Source organism: Astatotilapia calliptera, chromosome 1, assembly GCF_964374335.1.
Source record: "Astatotilapia calliptera chromosome 1, fAstCal68.1, whole genome shotgun sequence".
Lineage (NCBI taxonomy): Eukaryota > Metazoa > Chordata > Actinopteri > Cichliformes > Cichlidae > Astatotilapia > Astatotilapia calliptera.
The window spans coordinates 41,025,214-41,046,104 of NC_137422.1; the positions used below are offsets into that span (position 1 = coordinate 41,025,214).

Here is a 20,891-nt window from a genome sequence, read left to right on the forward strand (position 1 = left end):
AAAGCCATGAGGGAGAATATAGTGACAAGATATCAACCTTCCTCCCGTTGCCGCTCAGCTGAGTGTCCTGTTGAGTTGTCAAGAGCGAGAGCGGCAACCCTCCTCCCGATTCCGATCGGACTCGGCTCTCCACTGTTCAGCGTTGCGGTAAATGCAACATCTGATGGCTTTCTGAAATCCAGCGTGTTGGACAGGTGAGACGCTGCAGCCGGCGTCACTTTTGAGATGCGAGTTAGCGCCGTGTCACCCTTCCCCATCTGTACGCTTTCAGCGCGGGTGGGCGGGCGCTCGCACGTTTCCGACTGCATTAAAAAGTCTTGTAAAAAAAAAAAAAAAAGAACATTTGTGCAGTCTATCGAGAATATGGCAACTCAACAGCAGATTTGGAATTCGCTGCTATATTCAGTGTCACTATTTGACTCGGTGTTTGGCAGACCGGAGCAGGGTGCAGATTGAGAGACAGTGTCACAGGGAGAGGGAAATGTCGTGCCTCCTTCATCTGCCATTTACACTGCTCCCACTTATTGCTTCCCTAAGCTTTTCCCCCCTTTGTTCCAACCTGAAAGAAAGCATCAGTCGCATCCACCTCCTGCTTTACATAGCGTCCCTGACAGGCTCTGTCAGATACATCAGTGCGTTTCGGCGCGTACGACTCGTCTCCCGACGCCTCGCTCGCTGCTCAGTGGGCTGCTGGAGGGCTTTCTGTGAGACAGAAGGGCTCGGCTGCAGAGCGGGGCGAGAGCCAGGCGTCTCCATGATTTTTTCGGGGTGCATCACCATCTCTCTGCAAGTGCCAAGCGCACACCGAGGCCGTGCCATTCGCTGTAGAGAGCGTGCGACGGGGGCACGCCGTCCTCCCTCTCTTCCAGGCTTCCACGACGAATCTGGTTGCCACATTAAAGACAAACGCCGCGAATAAAATTGTAATTCAGCGAAGCTGTAATGAATGCAGCGAAATGGTTGTCTAGTGAAACATTTTGTGAACTCGATTAGAGGTGCTAAACCATTTATTCACAAAGTCTGTTATTGCAGACATAATTTGTGTGGCAGCACAGTTTACCTAATTTTATTTATGAATCCCCTGGTCAGTGTTGCTTCTACGTGAACGAGCGCGCGGACCATCTAAGGAGGAGGAAACGCGGAAATGCTGTCAGGAGCGTCTCACGATGAATTAACCTGTAAAGCTGCTTTGTCTCCCTCTGCCCGTCTGAATTAACACCCCATCGCACTGATCAATGGCGCCCCGCTAACAGCGTTAGACGTTTTGTTTTAAAATACCAGTGCCCAGCTGGTGACTCCTCGCACTCATCTGTTTGTCTCTGCTGCCGGTTCCTGCCTCCCTCCATCCTTTTCTCTCTCACTGTGTTTGTTTTCCAGGCTGGAGGGAGGGGTGCGCTGGTGGGGCTGGGTATTTGGCCCGCATCCTAGGTATCACATATCTGACCGTATTTCAAGCCCAAATGAAGCATGTTAAAAAAATCCCTCTTTCACTTTAAAGGTCAGACATTAGTGCTGGTAAAAATTGATCTGTGGATTTATGAATTTAGCCCCGTTGTTGGGTCTCCTTTGTAATGGAAGATTCAGTGGGGGAAGCTTAACATTGCATTGTTTTGCTTTGACAACGCAGCCACGAGAGCCCGTGCAGCTGTTCCCCGTGCTCACAATGGCAGATTAATTAACACAATCATGTGGCGCTGGCTCCAGCTCAACAGCCAGGTCTGCTCAGGGATAGATAGGTAAATCCTATACATGCTTTTCCAGGCTAGCGCCAGCGCTGGTGTGATGCTCCGCCACGGCGCCGTAGATTTGGTCATCGACTGGTCAGCTGTAGGAATGAAATGGTTTGCTAATTGCGCTGATGTTGGAGGGTGTGTGCGCAGTTTTTTCCCTGAAATCGTTTCAGTGGATGCAGAGAAAGCAAAGAAGCCGTGTGTGCACGTGTTTGTGTGCACGTGTTTGTGTGCACGTGTGTGCACGTGCGCGTGCACGGCCGCTGCCATTAGATGGAGCTGTTCTAATTAAGATTCTGCCGGCCGACCTGTCTCTCTTACTTACTCTTACTCTTACTTGCCTGACATTTTAAACTGTCTATTATGCCGCTTGGCTTTCAGGTGCAATGCTGTGTAAATGGCAAGTCAAAAAATTATGTATCTTTTACATACAGTTATCCATCAGGGAGGCGGCGGGGTGGGGGAGGGGGGCTGACAGATCGGGCCGGCTTTTTAAATTATTACAGGACTCTGTGATCTTTCTCCATTGATTATATCACTCTCTCTGCTGTCACTCTGTCCTCTCTCCCTCCTTATTTTTTATTTTTAATACTTCGTCGCCCTCCGCCGCGCACGCACGCGCACCTCTCCTCCGTGTTTCGCACGAGCATGACCGCAGTTTGTCAATATTTTACCCTTGGCCCATCCCCTGTGTTGATATAATGATCACTTAACAGTCAAGAGTAAGGCGAGGAGGAAATTAGGGCGTCGGCGGCAGAGAGGACAACAACACTGAAGCAATTATGTTTCTTTCAGCCCAAGCATTCTCACGTTAATGAAATCCCTTATCGTTAGGGGAAGAGGAAGGTGGGGAGAGGAGGACAGGTGCACGAAATGTACGTTGTTCATTTATCTTATTCTCTGAAATGAACGGAAGGAGCGCTGAGAATAATGCAGAGATAAAGTCCGGGCAACAAGTGTGCGTAGTATTTTTTTCTTATTGCTGGCCCTGCATTTTGCAGTGAGAGGGAGGGAGGAGAAGGAGTTTGTGAGGCAGATGAATGAGAAGGGAGGAGGAGGGGGAGGGCACGGTGTATCGCACGTTAGCATCTTCCTAAAGGACAAATCGAAGACGTTCCCCAGGCTAACATTTGAAGTATTTACCTTCCTGCTAAACGGCTGCCCTTTCCTCTGGAGATGAGATCAGTCGGTCCCGGAAAGTTTCACACATCCGGCTCATCAGCAGCTCCGGCTCATTTCTTTCTGTTTCATTTGTAAGATATTCCTATTAAATACAGTTTTCCATGCGTAGTGCACCTGTGGGGTGGCAGAGCGGCCATCTGCCCAGGGCTCCTCCAAGCTGCATGGACGGATGGGTCAAATTTCCAGTCGCGTCAAACTTCAGGAGCTAATTTTTTAATTGCAGGTTTGATTTAAGTACATTTTTGGAAAATGTCAGTTCTCTATTCAAAAAGTTCACTTTATTACCCCGACTCCAGGAAATGTCTATATTGAGGCGTTAAGCAGCGCCACCTAGTGGCTGGAGGTGTTAATAACTGTGAAAAACAACAGTGGGAACGGTTCATCCGGAAATCCCGGTGAATGAAATGTGATCGTGCCTCTGCTTCGTTGGATTTCTCCGTGTCGGCCTGTTTGCGATGTCGTGGCTTCACTGCCGTTTCAGAGGTCAGAGGAAAAAACGATGTTTGCACCAAACAGTGAATATTTCCCGCTCGTCAAACGATCACTAAAGACAGCGGCCTCCGCCTGTGTAACCCGCGACAACAGCTGCAGAGGCCCTGACTTCCTGTGGTGACAGACAGCGAGGTAAACCGCCCCGACGGTGGAGGAATACAACCACAACGCACTTGTTCTACTTACTGTTCGCTGAAGTGAGAGGATCAACCAAAAGAAACATGGTAGACTTTTGGTTTTACTGCAGAATGGTGTTTATCGTGTCACCTGTGCCCGGATGAGCTGCGAGGCAGTTATTAGACACCTCCGGACGGATCCTGGGGTGGAGTGTTTGAAATGTGGAAGCACTCGAACAGACCAGAGTGAGGAAGGGATGAAGGTCGGGATAAAAACTGAGTGAGGGGAGAATATCTGGCAGCGTGATTTCAGCAGCGATACTGGATAGATGATTAGTGATCTGGAGGGTCGGGGAACCCTCACGGTCTGAAGCTTATTAGAAAAAATCATAAAAGTTTTTCCGTCGACAGACGGCTCAGCGTGAGGGGCAGCAGGTAAATACTCAGCAGCCTGGTTTGTTCACTCGGGTGCAGAGCATGGACCTGTGTGACTTTCATATCACAGGTAATAAACCAAAGAAGAAAGCTCCAGCTTCAAGACTGGCACTCCGGACTGCAGAAGTAAAAACACGAGTCAAAACTGAACGAATCAGAGTAGAGAAAGCACAGCGCCCTGCGCTCTCTATTCAGACTGTAGGTGTGTGAAACAGGACGCAACCTCTCAGTGGCACCATGTGACGAGGCCTTGGATGAGAACAGGCTGGTGTTCCTCATGGTCCTCGCAGCATTCATGTCTGAACCAGCTCAAAGTCAAATATTTGTATATTGGGGGCATTTGTTGCTCCTTTTGCAAAGGTGTTATGTAAGTGCAGTTATCACTGTCACTGACAGATGTTGCTGTGGACATGATTTATTTCAGCTCTGGGAGTACATCTTAAAGACCAGGTGAGGATTTTCCAGAGTCGCATACCGCGGGGATGCCGTTGCATAGAGAGGGAAGTGTTGAGCTGCGCTGACGCTAATGTCTGCTTCGAGCCGCTGCGCGAGGCTTCTCTCCATCACTCCTGTGAAGGAAAGCTATCTGATTGAAAACAGATCTGGGGCATTGGGGGGGCTGGCCATAGTTCGTTGGATTTAATGACCCATTTCCTCAGCTGCCTCATGCCACAAGCAGTTAAACGACAGTCAGGGTGCCCAGAGGTCCCTACCGTAGGGCCGGGGGGAGTACCGAGTACACTAGCGTAGAGACAGAGTGAGTAATTGAGAGCGACATACCCTGGCTACCAGGCAGCAAATCAAAGCCCCTTTCCCCAGCAGGAAGTTAACTACCATCCACCGTCATCTCGAGTCAGATGTTCAACACATTCCTCCAGTTATTCTGCGATCGAGGGCTGGAAGTCACTTCTCCCAGTGTGGCTGCAGAACGTGCGTCCAGCACATAGACCGGTCCCAGATGAGTTCAGAGATTTCAGCAGCTGCAGCTTTTCTGTGGAGGATCACAGGAGTTTCTTGTGCCTTTCAGAATGTGGGCACATCACTGACATGCAGCTTAGACTCCTGCTGCAGCTGTAGACCTGTGATTTTGATTCATGCCCTCTGGAGTAATATACAGCGCTCAGCAGGTTTATTAGACCGCTTCACAAAAATGTTAGAATCTGTCAGAAATGTGTTTACATTTCTGTGGTTAGGATTATTCAGCACACAAACTGAAATCACGTCTTTGTACCTGAGATGGAGCCGACGCTGGACGGATCAGAACATTCAAACACCGGTCTTCCTGTTCAGGTAAATAACGGTAATTTGGCAGTAATAATAATAATGGCTGACTATTTTATTCAGCTTCTTAGGAAAACAGTTTGGAAATTAATGGATGGCAGCAATAATTATAGTTCAGTATTAAAAACATCGTCGTGACTGAAGAGCAGGCACAGACGCTTTTGGATTAACCACAAACAAATTACACATTTGAATTTTACTGTGTGTAACATGGAGCTGGAGCAAACATCGCTCATCTCTTCCTCTCGACTAATAATGGCGAGTGGATGGAGCGGGAGGTGGAGCCAGCAGCGGTGCTGTACACCCGCCTGCTGCCCCGCCCTGATCTCGGCTCTGTTTTTAATCACATAAAACTTTAATATAAAACACACACAAAAACAAACGCAAACAGCACGTCAGACACGTTCAGCACCGTCACAGGCGGGCTCAAGATGGCCGCCGGGTTGGTGGCGCGCTCCTTTGCATATTTCAGTTCTTTGCGGGCAGCACCGTCCGTCCAAATGGAAAACTTGAAAACCTGAAACATGATGGTGGCTTTTTATTAAAAAACATTTTTCATTTTTATTTTCGTCTTCCTGATAAAGGGGAGTTCTTCCTCCCCACTGTCACCAGGCGCTGCTCACAGAGGGTTTTCTGATTGAAGCGTTGTTGTGAGCTGTCGCTGCGTGAGGAACAATCAGCTGAAGACGAGCGACAGATGCAGAGCAGATGTGCCTCTATTAAATATATTTTTGAACCTTCCCGTGTGATGCCGGGCTGCACCGTGTCACTAACGCTTCAGTGCATGAAACAGTTTCATGGATCCAAAATGTTCCTTTGAACACAGAGATGCAAACGACACGGTGCCGTTAAACACACGTCAGAGGGTGTCGATGCGACCTCGCCATGTTCGGGCAGCGCCGTCGAGTCTGGCGATTAACCCCCTCGACCTTCCGTGCAGCGAGGAGGGACCTCGACAGACGGAGACGCCAAACTTCCTCCGCCACAAACTTCTGTCCTATCGAGCTAACCATCAATTATTAATGTCCGCAATCCTGCTCAGATATAGAAAAGCTGGCAATTACGCGCTACTCTGTCTTTTGGGTTTTGGCCGCCTCCGTCTCCGGCCCGCGTCTGCCTCTCTGCCCGTTCAGCTCCCCTCTATAAATATAAAACAGCTAGCTCCTCTTAGCACACCACGACTTCTCTCATTGCAGATATCCAGATCCAGATTAATTTGTAATTAGTCTTGAGTTGTTGAGCCTCTGAAAGATAAAGGATTCCAGCTCCCGTTCTGTTCGCCCCAAACACTGACGATCACTTAAAAAGAACAAACGCTCTCGCTCTTGATAAAAATAGCTTAAGCTTGGACTTATTTGTTTGGCGACAAATGCCAGACGCATATGTCTGAATGGCTCGGGTGATGCTAGAGCAGAGAATAAATGAGTTGGTCTATAATAAAACTCGTCATTGTGTCTCTTTTGTTAAAAAAGGGAAGGGGGGTGTTAACTCTTCATCGGCTGAGCGAGGGCTGGAGTTTGTCAGAAAAGTCGTCCTTTCGCAGGTGGTGGATCTGTTTTTAAGGTGGTATGAGTGTAAAAACAATGCACTGGAGTAGATTTGAGTCGTTTAAGAGGACAGGGGGTGCACGCAGGGGGGCGAGGGCTGCTTCAGTCTATTAATAGTTGAGTCATCAGTGCCTCAATGTTCCGAAATGGCAAATTGTTAGATCCCCAATGGTGATTATTACTTGCTGTCAATGACCTTCATAACAAATTAAAATTATGCGACTGGGACAGAGCGTGCTCTTTAATAGGCGTTATGCATGGGATTGCGTGTGTGTATGCATGTTACTGTGTGCATGCAAATGTGTGTGTGCTTTGTATGTGGGCAGCCTGTGGGTGCAGGCCTGTAGCATTTGAAAACTGGGCCTTTGTCTCATTTATTCTTAAAGTGTGTCTCTCTCCGTGGTCATTGTGTCACACACACACACACACACGCACACACGTGCACACACACACACACACACACGTGCACACACACGCACACACACACACACACACACACACGCACACACACGCACACACACACACGTGCACACACACGCACACACAAGGCAAGGTGTGTAAATCTTTTTATTTCATTTTCTGAGACACTCGACAAGTTCATAGAAGAGGAAAAAGGGACGCGTCCTTGGTCTGTGGATTTACTGCCTGACCGGGCTCTAGTCCACGTGGCGCATGCGTGCGCGGCGAGCAGCAGATTTACCCGCCGTCGCTGCTCTTCCACAGAGACCTTGTTAAAAGTGCTCGTCCCTCGTGGTAATATATGTCTTTAAGTGCGCATTTATGCTCCCGAGCTATCGATCACTGCACATCCCTCACCAGATAATTACTCCACCTTAATATGCATCCTTAATGAGGCCTAATTGATTCGTTTTCATTGATGGAGAATAACGCCACTAATGGCTGCGGTGTGTGTACAGTATGGACTCTGACCAGTGGCAGATGGATGGAGGGTGGGATGGAAGTGCTGCGACTGAGTTTGATGATTGGCCTATTGTGCCCGCTGTTGATTTAGCGTGCTCGGGAATGAATAGGAAATCAATGGCGGCTTAGGGAGGAGTTCTACTTTATCCAGCGTTAAAGAGACAGCGCGTGCAACAGGGTGGCTGTCGTAGGTGGCGGGAGGTGGAGAGGGGCTCGCACCGTCAGCTTTCTTTTTCCGTTTGCTCTCCGTTTGTCTTTGCTCGGCTTTTATGTCCCGCCGTGGCCGCTCTTCTGGTTTTCTGGTCTTTCCTGTCTTCCTCTGCCTTCCCAGCTTCCCCCTCTTCTTCCCGTTTTCCCTCTTGTTTCTAATCATCTTGTTTCCATTTCAACCGCTTTGTTCTGCCGCTATTTTCATTTCTGTTTTTATCGCTCTTTCACCATCGTGTGCGTTCTGCCCTTTTTCCTTTCCTTTATTCCTTTCCTTTCTCAGCAGCCTAGTCATCCTTCACTAATGGTAACCACACCACTTCCTGCCAACACAGACTGAGAGGGGGCATGATGAATATACACCCTGATTATTATAGCATTACACACACAAACGCGCGCACACACACATGTTGGAGTGTGTGTGTGTGTCTACAAACACACATTAGTAACTGCTTTTGTCTTCTTGTCCTAAAAGACACCTACCTCTGTCCCCATCTGCCTTCTGTGCTCTCATGCATGCATGCAGACAGTGGTGGACAGCACACACACACACACACACACACACACACACACACACACACACACACACACACACACACACACACACAAACACACAAACACACACTCATAGACCCTCAAGCATCATCCACAGCCTCTCGACGGGGCTATGATCACCCTGCTAGAATGATAAAGTTAGTGAGACATCAGTGCTCCCTCAGACATTTCTGTGTGTGTGTGTGTGTGTGTGTGTGTGTGTGTGTGTGTGTGTGTCTTTTTCCAATGCTCTTTGAAGCCTGAAACAGACTTGAGTAGGGGGGAAACAAAGGTGGGCCAGTGCCAGGGAGAAACTTATGGCACCGTTCCTCTGCTCGTAGCCGGGCAGAGGCATAGCCTTTACTGAGGGAGAGAGCCACCTTCTGTCAGCTGGGGGGGGGTTAAAAAGAGAAAGCAGGGGGGAGAAGGCTCCTTTTAACACCCTCGGGAGTCACCTGCTTCCTTGCAGGTTTTTTAGAATACACGTCCTTCATGTCTGAGTAGTTTTGGAGGAATCACCGTCGCAGCAGAAGATCAGAAATCATTCAGAAGTGCTTCAGACAAACACACTTCCACCCTGCCAGCCTTTCATTACCACCTATCTCTCCTCCGTCCTCGCTCCTCTCCTCGTTTTTCCTCCTCCTCCTCCTCCACAACTCCAGTCTTAGTGCGGGTGTTCACTAATAAATATAAATGTTTGTGATTAGCATCTCTGCAGCACAGGTGCATGTTTGTTGCGAGGGGAGGCTTGTTCATTAATTTTCAGCCATGAAAAGTGCAGCGCGCCATGAACGCAGAGTCCAAATCGCACACACTGATAAATGAACGCACAGATTGTTAATGTACCATTGTAAGGCTGCTGCCTCCACCAGCTCTGAAAAAAACACAGAAAACAGGGCCTGCTGCCAAAAGCAGGGCTGAGTGCGCGCACACACGCGCAGGCTGAGAGGTGTGGCAGGTCGGCGTTCAGCTCAAAGCAGCTTCTTTATCCTTATAGCAGCTCGGGATTATTTTCACTATAATGTAGGACCCCCCGCCCCCCCAGACTCTGATTCGGTGAACCGGTTTCTGCAGCCATGTGGACCGGGCCTCGCAGATTTCAAAAAACATGCTCAATAATCCTCAAAGTGTTCTTCCTGCCCCCGTCCTGATGGTCGCCGCGGTGGTTTCATACGTGGATTAACCCCCGCGGGTCTCTGCGGACGCAACATGTCGTGTGCGCATTATCAGAATTACCGCCTCCTGCGTACTTTAATTCGATAATGTGCTCGAATGTAAAAAAAAGGCATCGTCAATATGTGTTTTTGGAGATACAGTTCATTCGCGGCGAGGACGAGTAAACAAAGAGAAAGCGAATAAAATGGGCTGTTTTTCAGGAGCTGCAAAAATGTTTTATTAGGGGAGCGCCGAACACCTGCCTTAAAATGTCGTTTCAACATCTCCCGAATGCCATTTTGCTTAATTGACTTGGAAATGGCCCAAATGTATTGCTGAATGCGGTCTAATTAATATTAATAATAAATGCCATTATTAACATCAAAGAACATCTGGTGCCCCTGTTTACCCCACCGCCTTATATGTAACACACTCTGCTGCTGTTTGAATCTCACAAACACGTGTGTGTGTGTGTGTGTGTGTGTGTGTGTGTGTGTGTGTGTGTGTGAAAACCTAAAACCTCAACAAACTTCCTTCTCTGCCTCCTTCCTCCTTGGCGGCCGAGCGAGGTCAGAGCAAGAGGTGAGGACGGCGTTCGCTCTTTCCCGGCCTTCCTCCTCTCCTCTCGGTCCGGACCCGGTTGCTGTAATACCTCGGAGACGTCTCTGATCCCGGGTGTATTCCCGCGGCAGCAGGAAAAACACGGCGTGCGCATTAAGAGAGAGAGGCGCTCCTCTCGGTGCTCATAAATCACGGGCCGAATAACTTTAATCTAAAATTTCATTTAGTAGTGGTTGTCAGGTGGTAAAAGGAGGGGCATAATGCAGTGGTGTTTAATGATAATTGGTGTTTGGTTAATAAATTCTGCGAGTTCAGATTACGTTCTAGCTGTGGCTGGAGTGCTAGCATCAGCAGTGTAACTAAACCTCAAATTGATTAACTCGCATGAACCAGACGCTCACAAAGATGGCAGTGGTCCAAATCAAAAAAAAGAGGAGAAGAAGAAGAATGAAGGGGAGGGGTGTGAGAGAGCGAGCGAGCATCAGGCCGGATGGTGTTGTGTTGCTCTGCTGTAAGGAAATCAAGTCCCCCCGGGCGCATTTTTAAAAGCCTAATGCCTTTCAAATGATGTCATCACGTTTACTCTCTCTCCCCGTCTCACCCAATCTCTCTTAATATCTTTCCCCTTTTCAAACTGTTTCCGCCACCCCCAGCACACACACACACACACACACACACACACACACACACACACACACACACACACACTCTGGTCCTCCCCTCAATCAGTTATTTGGCTGCAGGGAGAGGCCGCCGGGCTTCGACGGGAGTCACGTGACACATTAGAATAATGGCCGAGCAAAAAGCAAAACATCTTGTGTTTTTATGACTGATGTGCTTTTTTTCTCCCCCCCCCCCAGTTTTATTTCCTGAAAGTGATATCATACTAATCAAAACCACAGAGCGTTTAGAGTGCAAAGTGTGATTGAAAGAGCGCCATTAAGGAACTGCCAGCACCCCCCCACGCCCGCCGCCATCCTCCAACCTGCACCCCTGGCATCGCACACGGCCTCTGCTTTTATTTTCATGTTGTTGATGATTTTTTTTCCATTAATGGGAGCTGGGTGTGGCCACTGTCCCAGGGGCACGCACACACATCAGTTTGTATCTTTGTCAGTCAGTTGCTGTGCTGCCTCCTCGGTGGCGTATCCCCCTCGGTGGCGATGCTTCGGTGGTGACGTGCGGTCAGAAGGGAGTGAGGTGTCTCTTGCACACACACACACACACACACACACACACACACACACACACACACACACACTGTGAGTCAGAGGGGAAGTGTGTGTGCGTGAGTGTGAGTGCAGCCGACAGCAGGCAGAGTGACTGATACTCAGCCTGCCTCCCAGATGGCCTGCTCAACTCTGCTCCAATCTGATCTCGGAGCCTTTGTTCTGGCATGTTCCATTACGCCGCCGTGACACCAGTAAAGGCAGAGGGGAGAGGAGCTGGTCTCAGATCAGATACAGCTGAATTATACATGTATTTCTCCTTTTTCCCCCTCTGTGATATTCTTGTAGGAGCACAGTCGCAGCGCTGCGTTTGTCATGTTTCTTCCTGGGGTGGAGGCAGGGGAGGGCTCACGCATGCAAACCGCAGAAGAAGAAGCGGCGCGTCGAATGTTTAATGAATAAGAATAAAAACAGATTTTCACATGAATTATGATCATTTTGGCTGAAATCAAGCTCAGCACGAGCCTCTGACACAAGCGATGCTTCGACATTCGGCGCCGTTCTCACCGAGCAGCGCAGCCAGCAGAGGGTCCGCTGCCCCGTAGGACACTCGCCGACATGAACAAATAAAACTGTGACTGTGGTTTAGCTCGCAGTGACGGCACGATGGTGTTCGTCCTTCTTACGCCATCTTGGGTCGTTTAGAGTCACCAACCTCACCGGTCGGTCTCAGAAAACCGGCCAGCCGAGCCACAGGATGCGCGACACCAGGAACCTATCAGAAACAAGCTGCCACGCAGCCTCCCACCACCAGCCGGCAGCACCTCTGTGAGCGTCATCTGAAACCAAATACGACAACGTGGGGCAGATCAGACTGCGAAACCCATCTCTCATTGGCTAACGACCTGCCAATCACGAGTCTGTAGCCAACCTTCCTCTCGGACACCGAGATCAACAAAGCGTCCAAAGCAGAAACGAAGCTCTCCTGCTGCTGAAAGCAGAAACATCTCAGCGAGCTTTGTGTGTTCAGACCAAACAGGAAGCTGAGATTTGAGCTCAAATCTGTGAGAAGGAGAAGTGTCGGTAAAACTTTCAGGTTGGGTAGAAAAACCTGAAAAACAATCATTTTTTTCTGTGCAGTTTATTTAAAAATGTTAACACGCAGACATTTGTTAACACAAATGACTGACTTTGTGTCACAATGTCACAACATCCGCACAGAAGCAACCAACTGTAGGGAAATGTAGTTTTTGTGATTGTAGTTCACAGGCTCACCTGTGACCGTCGCATTAATGTCGCGTCTCCAACAGAAAATCTTTGCATGAAAAGAAAAAAATCAATACTCAGGACAGTTACGGCGGGGTGTCAACAGGCGGTCTGAGCCCCCCCTCTGCTGCGGCGATGCCTAATATATGGCGTGACCTTCAAAATGTCATAAATGTGTTGTGCAATAAAGTGTCAATATTTGTGGTTATATGGAGCCGGCTGACTTTTACAGTAATTGGAACAGCCGCATTAAACCTGCGGATCAGCCGACTGATTAAAGACGCGCGGGCCGGACGCTCGTCACGTGTGCGCACGTCACACGCCTCTACGGCCCAACGCACCTCTGTGTGCGCTCTGTGTGTGAATGTGTGAAGCCCATTTATTATTGAAGGGCTGTTATATGCCAGGAGAGCACACTCTCATCCTCTCAGTAGTGTGTCTTCCTCTTACAGGAGCACTATTAACCCTGACACACAAGGACACGTCTGTGTGTGCGCTGAGTGTGTGTGTGTGTGTGTGTGTGTGTGTGTGTGCGCTGAGTGTGTGTGTGTGTGTGTGTGTGTGTGTGTGTGTGTGTGTGTGTGTGTGTGTGTGTGTGCGCTGAGTGTGTGTGTGTGTGTGTGTGTGTGTGTGTGTGTGCGCTGAGTGTGTGTGTGTGTGTGTGTGTGTGTGTGTGTGTGTGTGTGTGTGTGTGTGCGCTGAGTGTGTGTGTGTGTGTGTGTGTGTGCGCTAAGTGTGTGTGTGTGTGTGTGTGTGTGTGCGCTGAGTGTGTGTGTGTGTGTGCGCTGAGTGTGTGTGTGTGTGTGCGTTGAGTGTGTGTGTGTGTGTGCGCTGAGTGTGTGTGTGTGTGTGTGTGTGTGTGTGTGTGTGCGCTGAGTGTGTGTGTGTGTGTGTGTGTGTGCGCTAAGTGTGTGTGTGTGTGTGTGTGTGTGTGCGCTGAGTGTGTGTGTGTGTGTGTGTGTGTGTGTGCGCTGAGTGTGTGTGTGTGTGTGTGTGCGCTAAGTGTGTGTGTGTGTGTGTGTGTGTGCGCTGAGTGTGTGTGTGTGTGTGTGTGTGTGCGCTGAGTGTGTGTGTGTGTGTGTGCGCTAAGTGTGTGTGTGTGTGTGTGTGTGTGCGCTGAGTGTGTGTGTGTGTGCGCTGAGTGTGTGTGTGTGTGTGTGTGTGTGTGCGCTGAGTGTGTGTGTGTGTGTGTGTGTGTGCGCTGAGTGTGTGTGTGTGTGTGTGTGTGTGTGTGTGCGCTGAGTGTGTGTGTGTGTGTGTGTGTGTGCGCTGAGTGTGTGTGTGTGTGCGCTGAGTGTGTGTGTGTGTGTGTGTGTGTGCGCTGAGTGTGTGTGTGTGTGTGTGTGTGTGTGTGCGCTGAGTGTGTGTGTGTGTGCGCTGAGTGTGTGTGTGTGTGTGTGTGTGTGCGCTGAGTGTGTGTGTGTGTGTGTGTGTGTGTGTGCGCTGAGTGTGTGTGTGTGTGCGCTGAGTGTGAGTGTGTGTGTGTGTGCGCTGAGTGTGTGTGTGTGTGTGTGCGCTGAGTGTGTGAGTGTGTGTGTGTGTGAGTGTGTGTGTGTGTGAGTGTGTGTGTGTGTGTGTGTGTGGGGTCTGGTGTTTTTCCTGCTTCTAATCTGTGTTTTGGATTTTTTAATTTTAGCCCCATCTGGGGTGGGCAGGTGGGCCAGTGTCTGCTACACGATGCCGGGAGTCTTTGCCAAAAAGGGATCTGTACAGTAGACCACTCAAAATATGTTTATGAGTACGGCTACAGTATGGTGCAGACCGAGTGCTGGGGGGGGTTTATATAATTATTTCCTCTTTCCAGGACGGCACACGTAACAGGGAGGGTGCAGCTGATGGAGAAAATTATAATTCCACCTGAAATCACGAAACCATAGGAACAGATTTCACGTCCCAGCTCAACAGACAGAAGACAAACCCCGGCCCCCTCCCCTCCCCCTCCGTAAAAGAAGCCTTGATAACTCGAGCGGGGGGGCGGGGATTGTTTTTTGCCTCAGGGCGATGAAGTGTCTGTGTCCATGTGGACAAACTGAAGATTTTTCCTCCATTAAAGGGAGAAAAGTGGACGTGTGCAGGCCAGAGGCCAGCTCGTCAGGCTGATGTCACACCTACTGCACCTCTGCTGCTGCGTCAGGCGCAGGAACAGGAGGGTTTGGCTTCAGCAGCTGCCGCCGGGCTGCTGTGACATCATAAAGCTGCTTCCCTGTTGGGTCGTTCCCTCTCAGATCGAGTTACCTCGGGGCTTCTGCTCCCACGTGTTATAAGTCTGAACATATACATGATACACGTGTCTGTCATATAAGGAGCGCTGTGCAAACTTCATATACCAAAAACACTTTTGGTTGTTGTTGGAAACTGAAATCTGAGGTTTGAACCCTGAAGCCTAAAGCTGTGACGGCTCCTTATCGCGCTGCTGTTACGCTAAAATAAGTTGTCTGGCTTTTTTCATGTGGTGCTTTAATTATGACTGAGAAATTATTTTTTAACATATGTGCCAGTCTGATAAATCTTACATATAAAAAGAGGCGTTGCAACTTTAACATGTGCACATTTTTGTACATAAAAATAAGAGCAGCAAACGAAAGCGAAGATGAAGCTAAAGCACGGTCGTGCAGACGGCGACTTTTTCTCCAGCGCTTCACGTTTTTTTTTTTCCTGAGGTCGGGCGGGTTCAGCGGAGCAGGACGAGGCGTCGCTTTCATGTTTTTCCACTCTGAGCTGAAATTTTGCTGAAACACATCCGAGCCTTCGAATCCAGGAGTCCATAAATCGGTGAAAGATTACACACACGTGCGAGCGCCCGGAGGCGGCGGTTGGTGCGATTCGTGAACACGTCCCCGAAACGTGCACGTCTAACTAGAGCTGGGCGATAGAACGATAACGATATGTATCGCGATATAACTTTTACTCGATAGAGAAATTAAGCTATCGCGATAGACCTCGCCGCTCTTGTCCTCTTAAAAAAAAAAAAAAAAAAAAAAAGGTCAGCCAATCTAAATTAAGTAGCGCAGAGCCGAACCAATCACAGCCGCAGCGTCACGTCGCGTCACTTGTTACGTACAGCACAAGTGCCAAGCCGCACGTGTGTTTGTTTGGGAAGCAGCCAGCGGGTAATGGAGCCAGCGGGTAATGGAGGAAATGAGTGTGCCGACTAGAAAAATCAACCGAGCGTGACCGAAGAGAAAACAGATGATGGTTCCAACGCCGGAGAGATTGTCGAACGGAAGAGCCATAGAAGTTCCGTAGTGTGAAGGTATTTCGGCTATTTCAAGTCTGACAAAAAACAGAGTAGCGTGCACTGTAAATTGTGCCGAAAGCAAGTCTGGAAATACAATAAACTGGTGCATGCGTCACACTGTGCGCCACGTTATTGTTTCGGTGAAATGAATTTCTACAATACTGTTAATTCTACTCTCTGCAGTGTTTAAATGCTCACATATACACACAGTTCCTGTCCCTCCACACATACGACTCGGTTCTGCTTCTATGCCCCAGCTTTGTTTACTTTTTCCCACCGAGGCTTCTAGACTTCTGATTGGCCAACATTTCTGCACGGTTAGGAATCTAGCGCCACCTGCTGCTTTGGCATGTTCATAGCAGCGTTTTCCTTCATTTCTGCCTTTATGTGTGGACGGGATTTTTTTTTTTTAAAATGAAAACGGAAAATCTCCGTTTTCAAAAATACCCGTGTACGTGTGGACGTAGCCTCAGTCTCTGACTGGAAGCGCTAATTCGTCATTCGGCTTTTGTCAGACTAAAGTAACTGTTAAAACTGTTTGAAAAGCTCAGCTATACAACAAGGAGAGATTGAGAATTTCCTTTTAGTTCTCAGTTTATTTGATATTGACAAAAGTTAGTCAGTTTTGTCTGTTCTTCTGTAAAACAAACTAAGATTTATTTTTAGAATTAATATTTTGTTTCTAAGTGGAATTGACAGTTTAGTCTGTTTCGTTTGTTCTATTTTGAAACTTAAACGCTTTAGCGGCTGCCTTTTGTGTAGTTTGCAATATTTGCCTTTATCTATCTGAAAAAGTCTCATGTTCCTTAAGTACATCTACCCTGTTGAACTTATTATGGGAAATAAATATTTAAATAAAAACAAGCTGCTGATTATTTCACATTTTACTTGTGAGCAACAGCACATTTAAATCTTACAAATATAGTTATTTGGCTGATATCGTGATAGATATCGTTATCGCCTGAAATGAAAAAAACATATCGTGATATGAAAAAATCTCATATCGCCCAGCTCTACGTCTAACCCATCGAAACTCTGACATGTGAGGCTTTTATAAACCGTCTTGTCGTGCGTTGGAATTCAGGACGTGAAAAGTAAAAGCTCAAACTGAACAGAACGATTATTTTCCATCTCCATCTGAAAGTCTGAACGATCGTGGCGCCTCATTCCTCTCACGTGTGAGCGCAGGAAGCATTAAATCCTGTGTGTGTGAAAGCTGACTCAGCAGGGAGCATTAAATAAAATACAAAAACATATATTTATAGTCATCCTCTGTTGTATTTGAGTAGATGTCGACTTTTCGGGGAGTTTTTCTGTGTGGAAATGAAATAATTTCCACGAAACAAACAAAGTGGTGCCTGAAATAATTCCGCTCAATGCTGTAAATTTCCTGCAGATGTTCTTTTAGTTCTCCACAGATTCGATTGGACTCGTCGGTGCTGCAGAAGTTAAACATCTGCCTCTCGGCCCTCGCCCTGCCCCCCTCTCCTCTTACTGTACGCTGAATGAAACCGTCCTGCCGTGCAGAGCGGCGATGACGGCGTATTGTCCCTCACAGACTTACATTTAGGTCGCCTTTCACTTCCTGCTGTGATAAATAGGCTTCAGCCTGATAGCGGCGAGGCTGGATGGACTCGTGTGTTTAGTGTCAGTGTGGAAGAGGACTTGCTGACTTGGGTCTTTCCATTCTGTAAACCTTATTTGACTCCCCGACAGAGGAGGAGGAGGAGGGGGGAGCCGCAGAAAAGAAAAGATTAGGCTCCTGTTAGCGACTGCTCCTCATTGTGCTCCCGTGGGTGCCTCCGTGGGTTTGATTCTTCCTCTTTCTTTCTGCCCCCCCGCCTTCCCCCGCACACACGCCCAATCGTGTGCGGCACAGAAAATAAATAACACTTACTTTCTGCTGAATGGCGAACAGTTCAGCGTTGGTCTAGGCCATGTTAGCCTGCCCGTACACAAAGGCGCCACCGGACCCGGCATGATCCGCCGCGTCCTGTGAAACGTCGGGTTCGAGCTTTGACGAGCGGATTCATGAGGCAAAGCTGCCGGAGGACGTCCGCGGACGTCTTTCCGGGCTGTTACAGAGACCAGATCTGCTGGTGCGAGCGCAACAGACGTCCCAACGGTTCACAGCTGTCTCAGTTTCAGGTTAATTCACTGTGTGTCCTGCTGAAGATCGTCAGAGCCTGAGGGCGTGTGTGTGGATGAAGTTCCACCTGCGTGGTTGTTCGTGAGGCCAGAGTCAGATCCCTCTCTGAGGCACCGCAGGAAGCTCTTTGACTGTTAGTCAGAGCTTTGCCGTCACCATGAGAGCACAAAGAAAACATCAAATGCTGTTTTGCACATAAACTATATAAAAATTAAATGAACTGCACTATATTTGTTAATGAGTGGAGATATTTTTCTCATTTTAGCTTTTTATTTCTTTCATTTTTATTATTGTGAAACACAATAAATGAATTTAGGCCAGTGTCCTTATTTTGAGCACGTGCAGGGATTCATGAGATGTTTTAAAGAAGAAATTTGAACGAATGTAATGCTGCTGATTGTTTGAGTGTGTATTTAAATACTGAGCATATTTAAGTTCTAAAGTGTGATGGAAGCCCGCAGAGATCAGATGAATGAGTCCTGCAGCCGTCCCGTAATTAAAGAAAACATAAAAAAAGCTCCAGAACAAAAGCAGGAAATGAATTTGGGCGTTTTGCTGTGAGATCTCGCGTTGAACCTCCCGCACGGCGACGTCCACCAAATTGTGCAGAACCAGAAAGGATATTTTTAATTTTACAGCTTCCAGATATTTATCAAGTATCTGTTGTATATTTTTCTCTGATGCGTTTCTTCTCCCGGCCTTTAAACACGGCAAATCAGCGCGGCGAGGCCGGCGTGTGCAGCGTGACGCCGACACCCTCACCTCAGATTATGCTGCTGTCAACACATTCCCAGGTTGTCGTCACTCATCTTTAGATTTGCGTTCGGGGGGTGATCGCGTTGATAACAGACTGCTGTTGCACTAAACTGTGCATCATCGTTTTTTTGGCGTGCGGAGGAAGTGGCGGAGGGCGGGGTCAAAACTGTTATCACCCTATCATATCTCTGACAGCTACCTGTCAAAATCGGGTCGCAGCAAGAGATGCGAGGATATCCTGCGATGCTGACGAAGCCAAACGCGGCCCTCTCCCTCTTTTCTTCTGTCTCAGTTTGCATTGTTAATTCTCACTGCACTCCAGCATTAGCTTAACGCGAGCGACGACAGCAGCCAGGATAAAAAAAGAAAAACAGGAGGAGGTTATGGGGGGGTGTTTCTGAAGAAAGCTTATGAACTGTCAGCGTTCTGTCAGGAGGAAAACAGCGCGGTCCGTGAACTCGTTTGATGCGTTTGACTTTGTGTGGCGTTCGCACACCGAGCGCAGGAAACGAGGGACAAAGAGGAAGAATGTGTTGTGTTATGATGTGATGTGTGCAGGGCTGGCACTCAACACGCCTTCCATTTGTCTTCCCCTCCTCGTGTGTGTGTGTGTGTGTGCTCCAGATGTTGGCGAGGACTTGGTGAAGACAGCGGGGAGCATCCAGCCGCCTCTGCCCCAGCATCGAGAGCGCTCCCTGGGCTCGTCCTCCAAGGACTGCCCTTACTGCGGCAAGTCCTTCCGCACCTCCCATCACCTGAAGGTCCACCTGCGGATACACACAGGTCAGTGCCTCCACCCTCCACCCACCCGCACACCCTCCGCCTGCTCTGCGTCTCTGCAGCTATGAAACATTTATTGGACTTCATGCAAAATTTACTTCAGCGCTTGTTCTGACATTTCTTCTGGGCTCAGGCTGACATATTGGTTTCTGAATATCGGCTCGCTGGAGTCAGTCTCCCTCTGTGATGGAGAGGACGCAGATCCATCGATAATCTATCAGTTTGAACATCGATGCGGGAAGAAGACAAAGAAAGAAAGGAACAGAGTACAGGCCGTCACAAACCCAGTCATCCCAGTTCAGCAGTGTCAGGTCTAGCAGGCCTGCCTCGGTCCTAATCTGTCTCTGTCCGTGGGATCTAATCCCAGAGGCTCCGTGTTATCAGCTGCTGGATTTGAGCACGTTTCCTTCAGACTCACATAAATCCAAATTAAGGAAACTGCTGGCGAGCGTGCACTTCCTCTCAGTGTCCCTCATTTAGGCTTAAGGCCATTGTTATTCCACTTTTTTTCCTGCTCATCATTTCATTGAGCTCTAATTAACACAACAAGGGTTCAGTGTCCTCCAATGACATCACTCAGAGGGCAATTTCACACTCTCTAACTCTCAATAACTTTCGAGGCAAAACAAAGCCGGCCTGTCCACCGTTCGCAGGGATGTTCGTGAGACCGTGTGTCGAATAGATTTAGCTTTATGTTTCGGGCGGGTGTGCTAACCCTCGGAGCGGCGCCGTCCCCCCGGTTGTTTTCGGTCAGAGTAATGATGTGGACCGTGGACAGGAGCCAGGGCGCTAACCCTCTGCGAGGTACGAACGCCCCACTGACTATCCAGGTTAAAGTCACATTCAGACTGTGCAGAGGACACCTTACCACAAGGACACCTGGCTAAAGTTTCTCAGGTGTTTCCTGCCTCTCAGCTCCTCAGCTTCCAAACACTGTGGACAGCTCAGCGTTATTATTCACCCGAGGTCTTCCAAACGAGAGTCCTCTCTGGACCACTTTGGCTATCCACGCAAGCATAATCCCACATAAAGAAGAGCGAGATCGATCGTAGTAATAAAGACCTCCTATGAAAAACTGCGAGTTGTTCCTGTGACTGATGCTGCCGGAACAAAGCTGCTTTATGCCATGTTGTTCTGCTAATTCAGCATTACAGCATTAACCCTTAAGCTCACTTGGGTCCCCAGAACACGGTAATAACTCCACGTCAGTCACACGCCATCCTCCCCTGCATCCTGCGTGACGGACCAAACACGAGCGTCCTGCTTTATTGGGTCAGACCTGAAACCGGCGAGTTCACTGAGGACACAGGATGTGCTTTTTCTCACAGGCTTCTATCCAATCAGACTTCATGGGAGTCGCCCCCTGCTGGAC

The 20,891-nt window shown here is 48.6% G+C and overlaps 1 protein-coding gene across 7 annotated transcripts in view; it reads left to right on the forward strand.

The window, feature by feature from the left end:
* The window catches only part of znf536 (zinc finger protein 536), a 219,823-nt gene that overhangs the window by 127,619 nt on the left and 71,313 nt on the right, over positions 1-20,891 (forward strand). For all 7 annotated transcript variants that reach the window (XM_080301120.1, XM_026177512.2, XM_026177499.2 and 4 more), the window contains one exon: positions 19,364-19,522. In XM_080301120.1, coding sequence (XP_080157246.1) covers positions 19,364-19,522 — 159 coding nt within the window. The remainder of the gene's footprint in view (positions 1-19,363; positions 19,523-20,891) is intronic.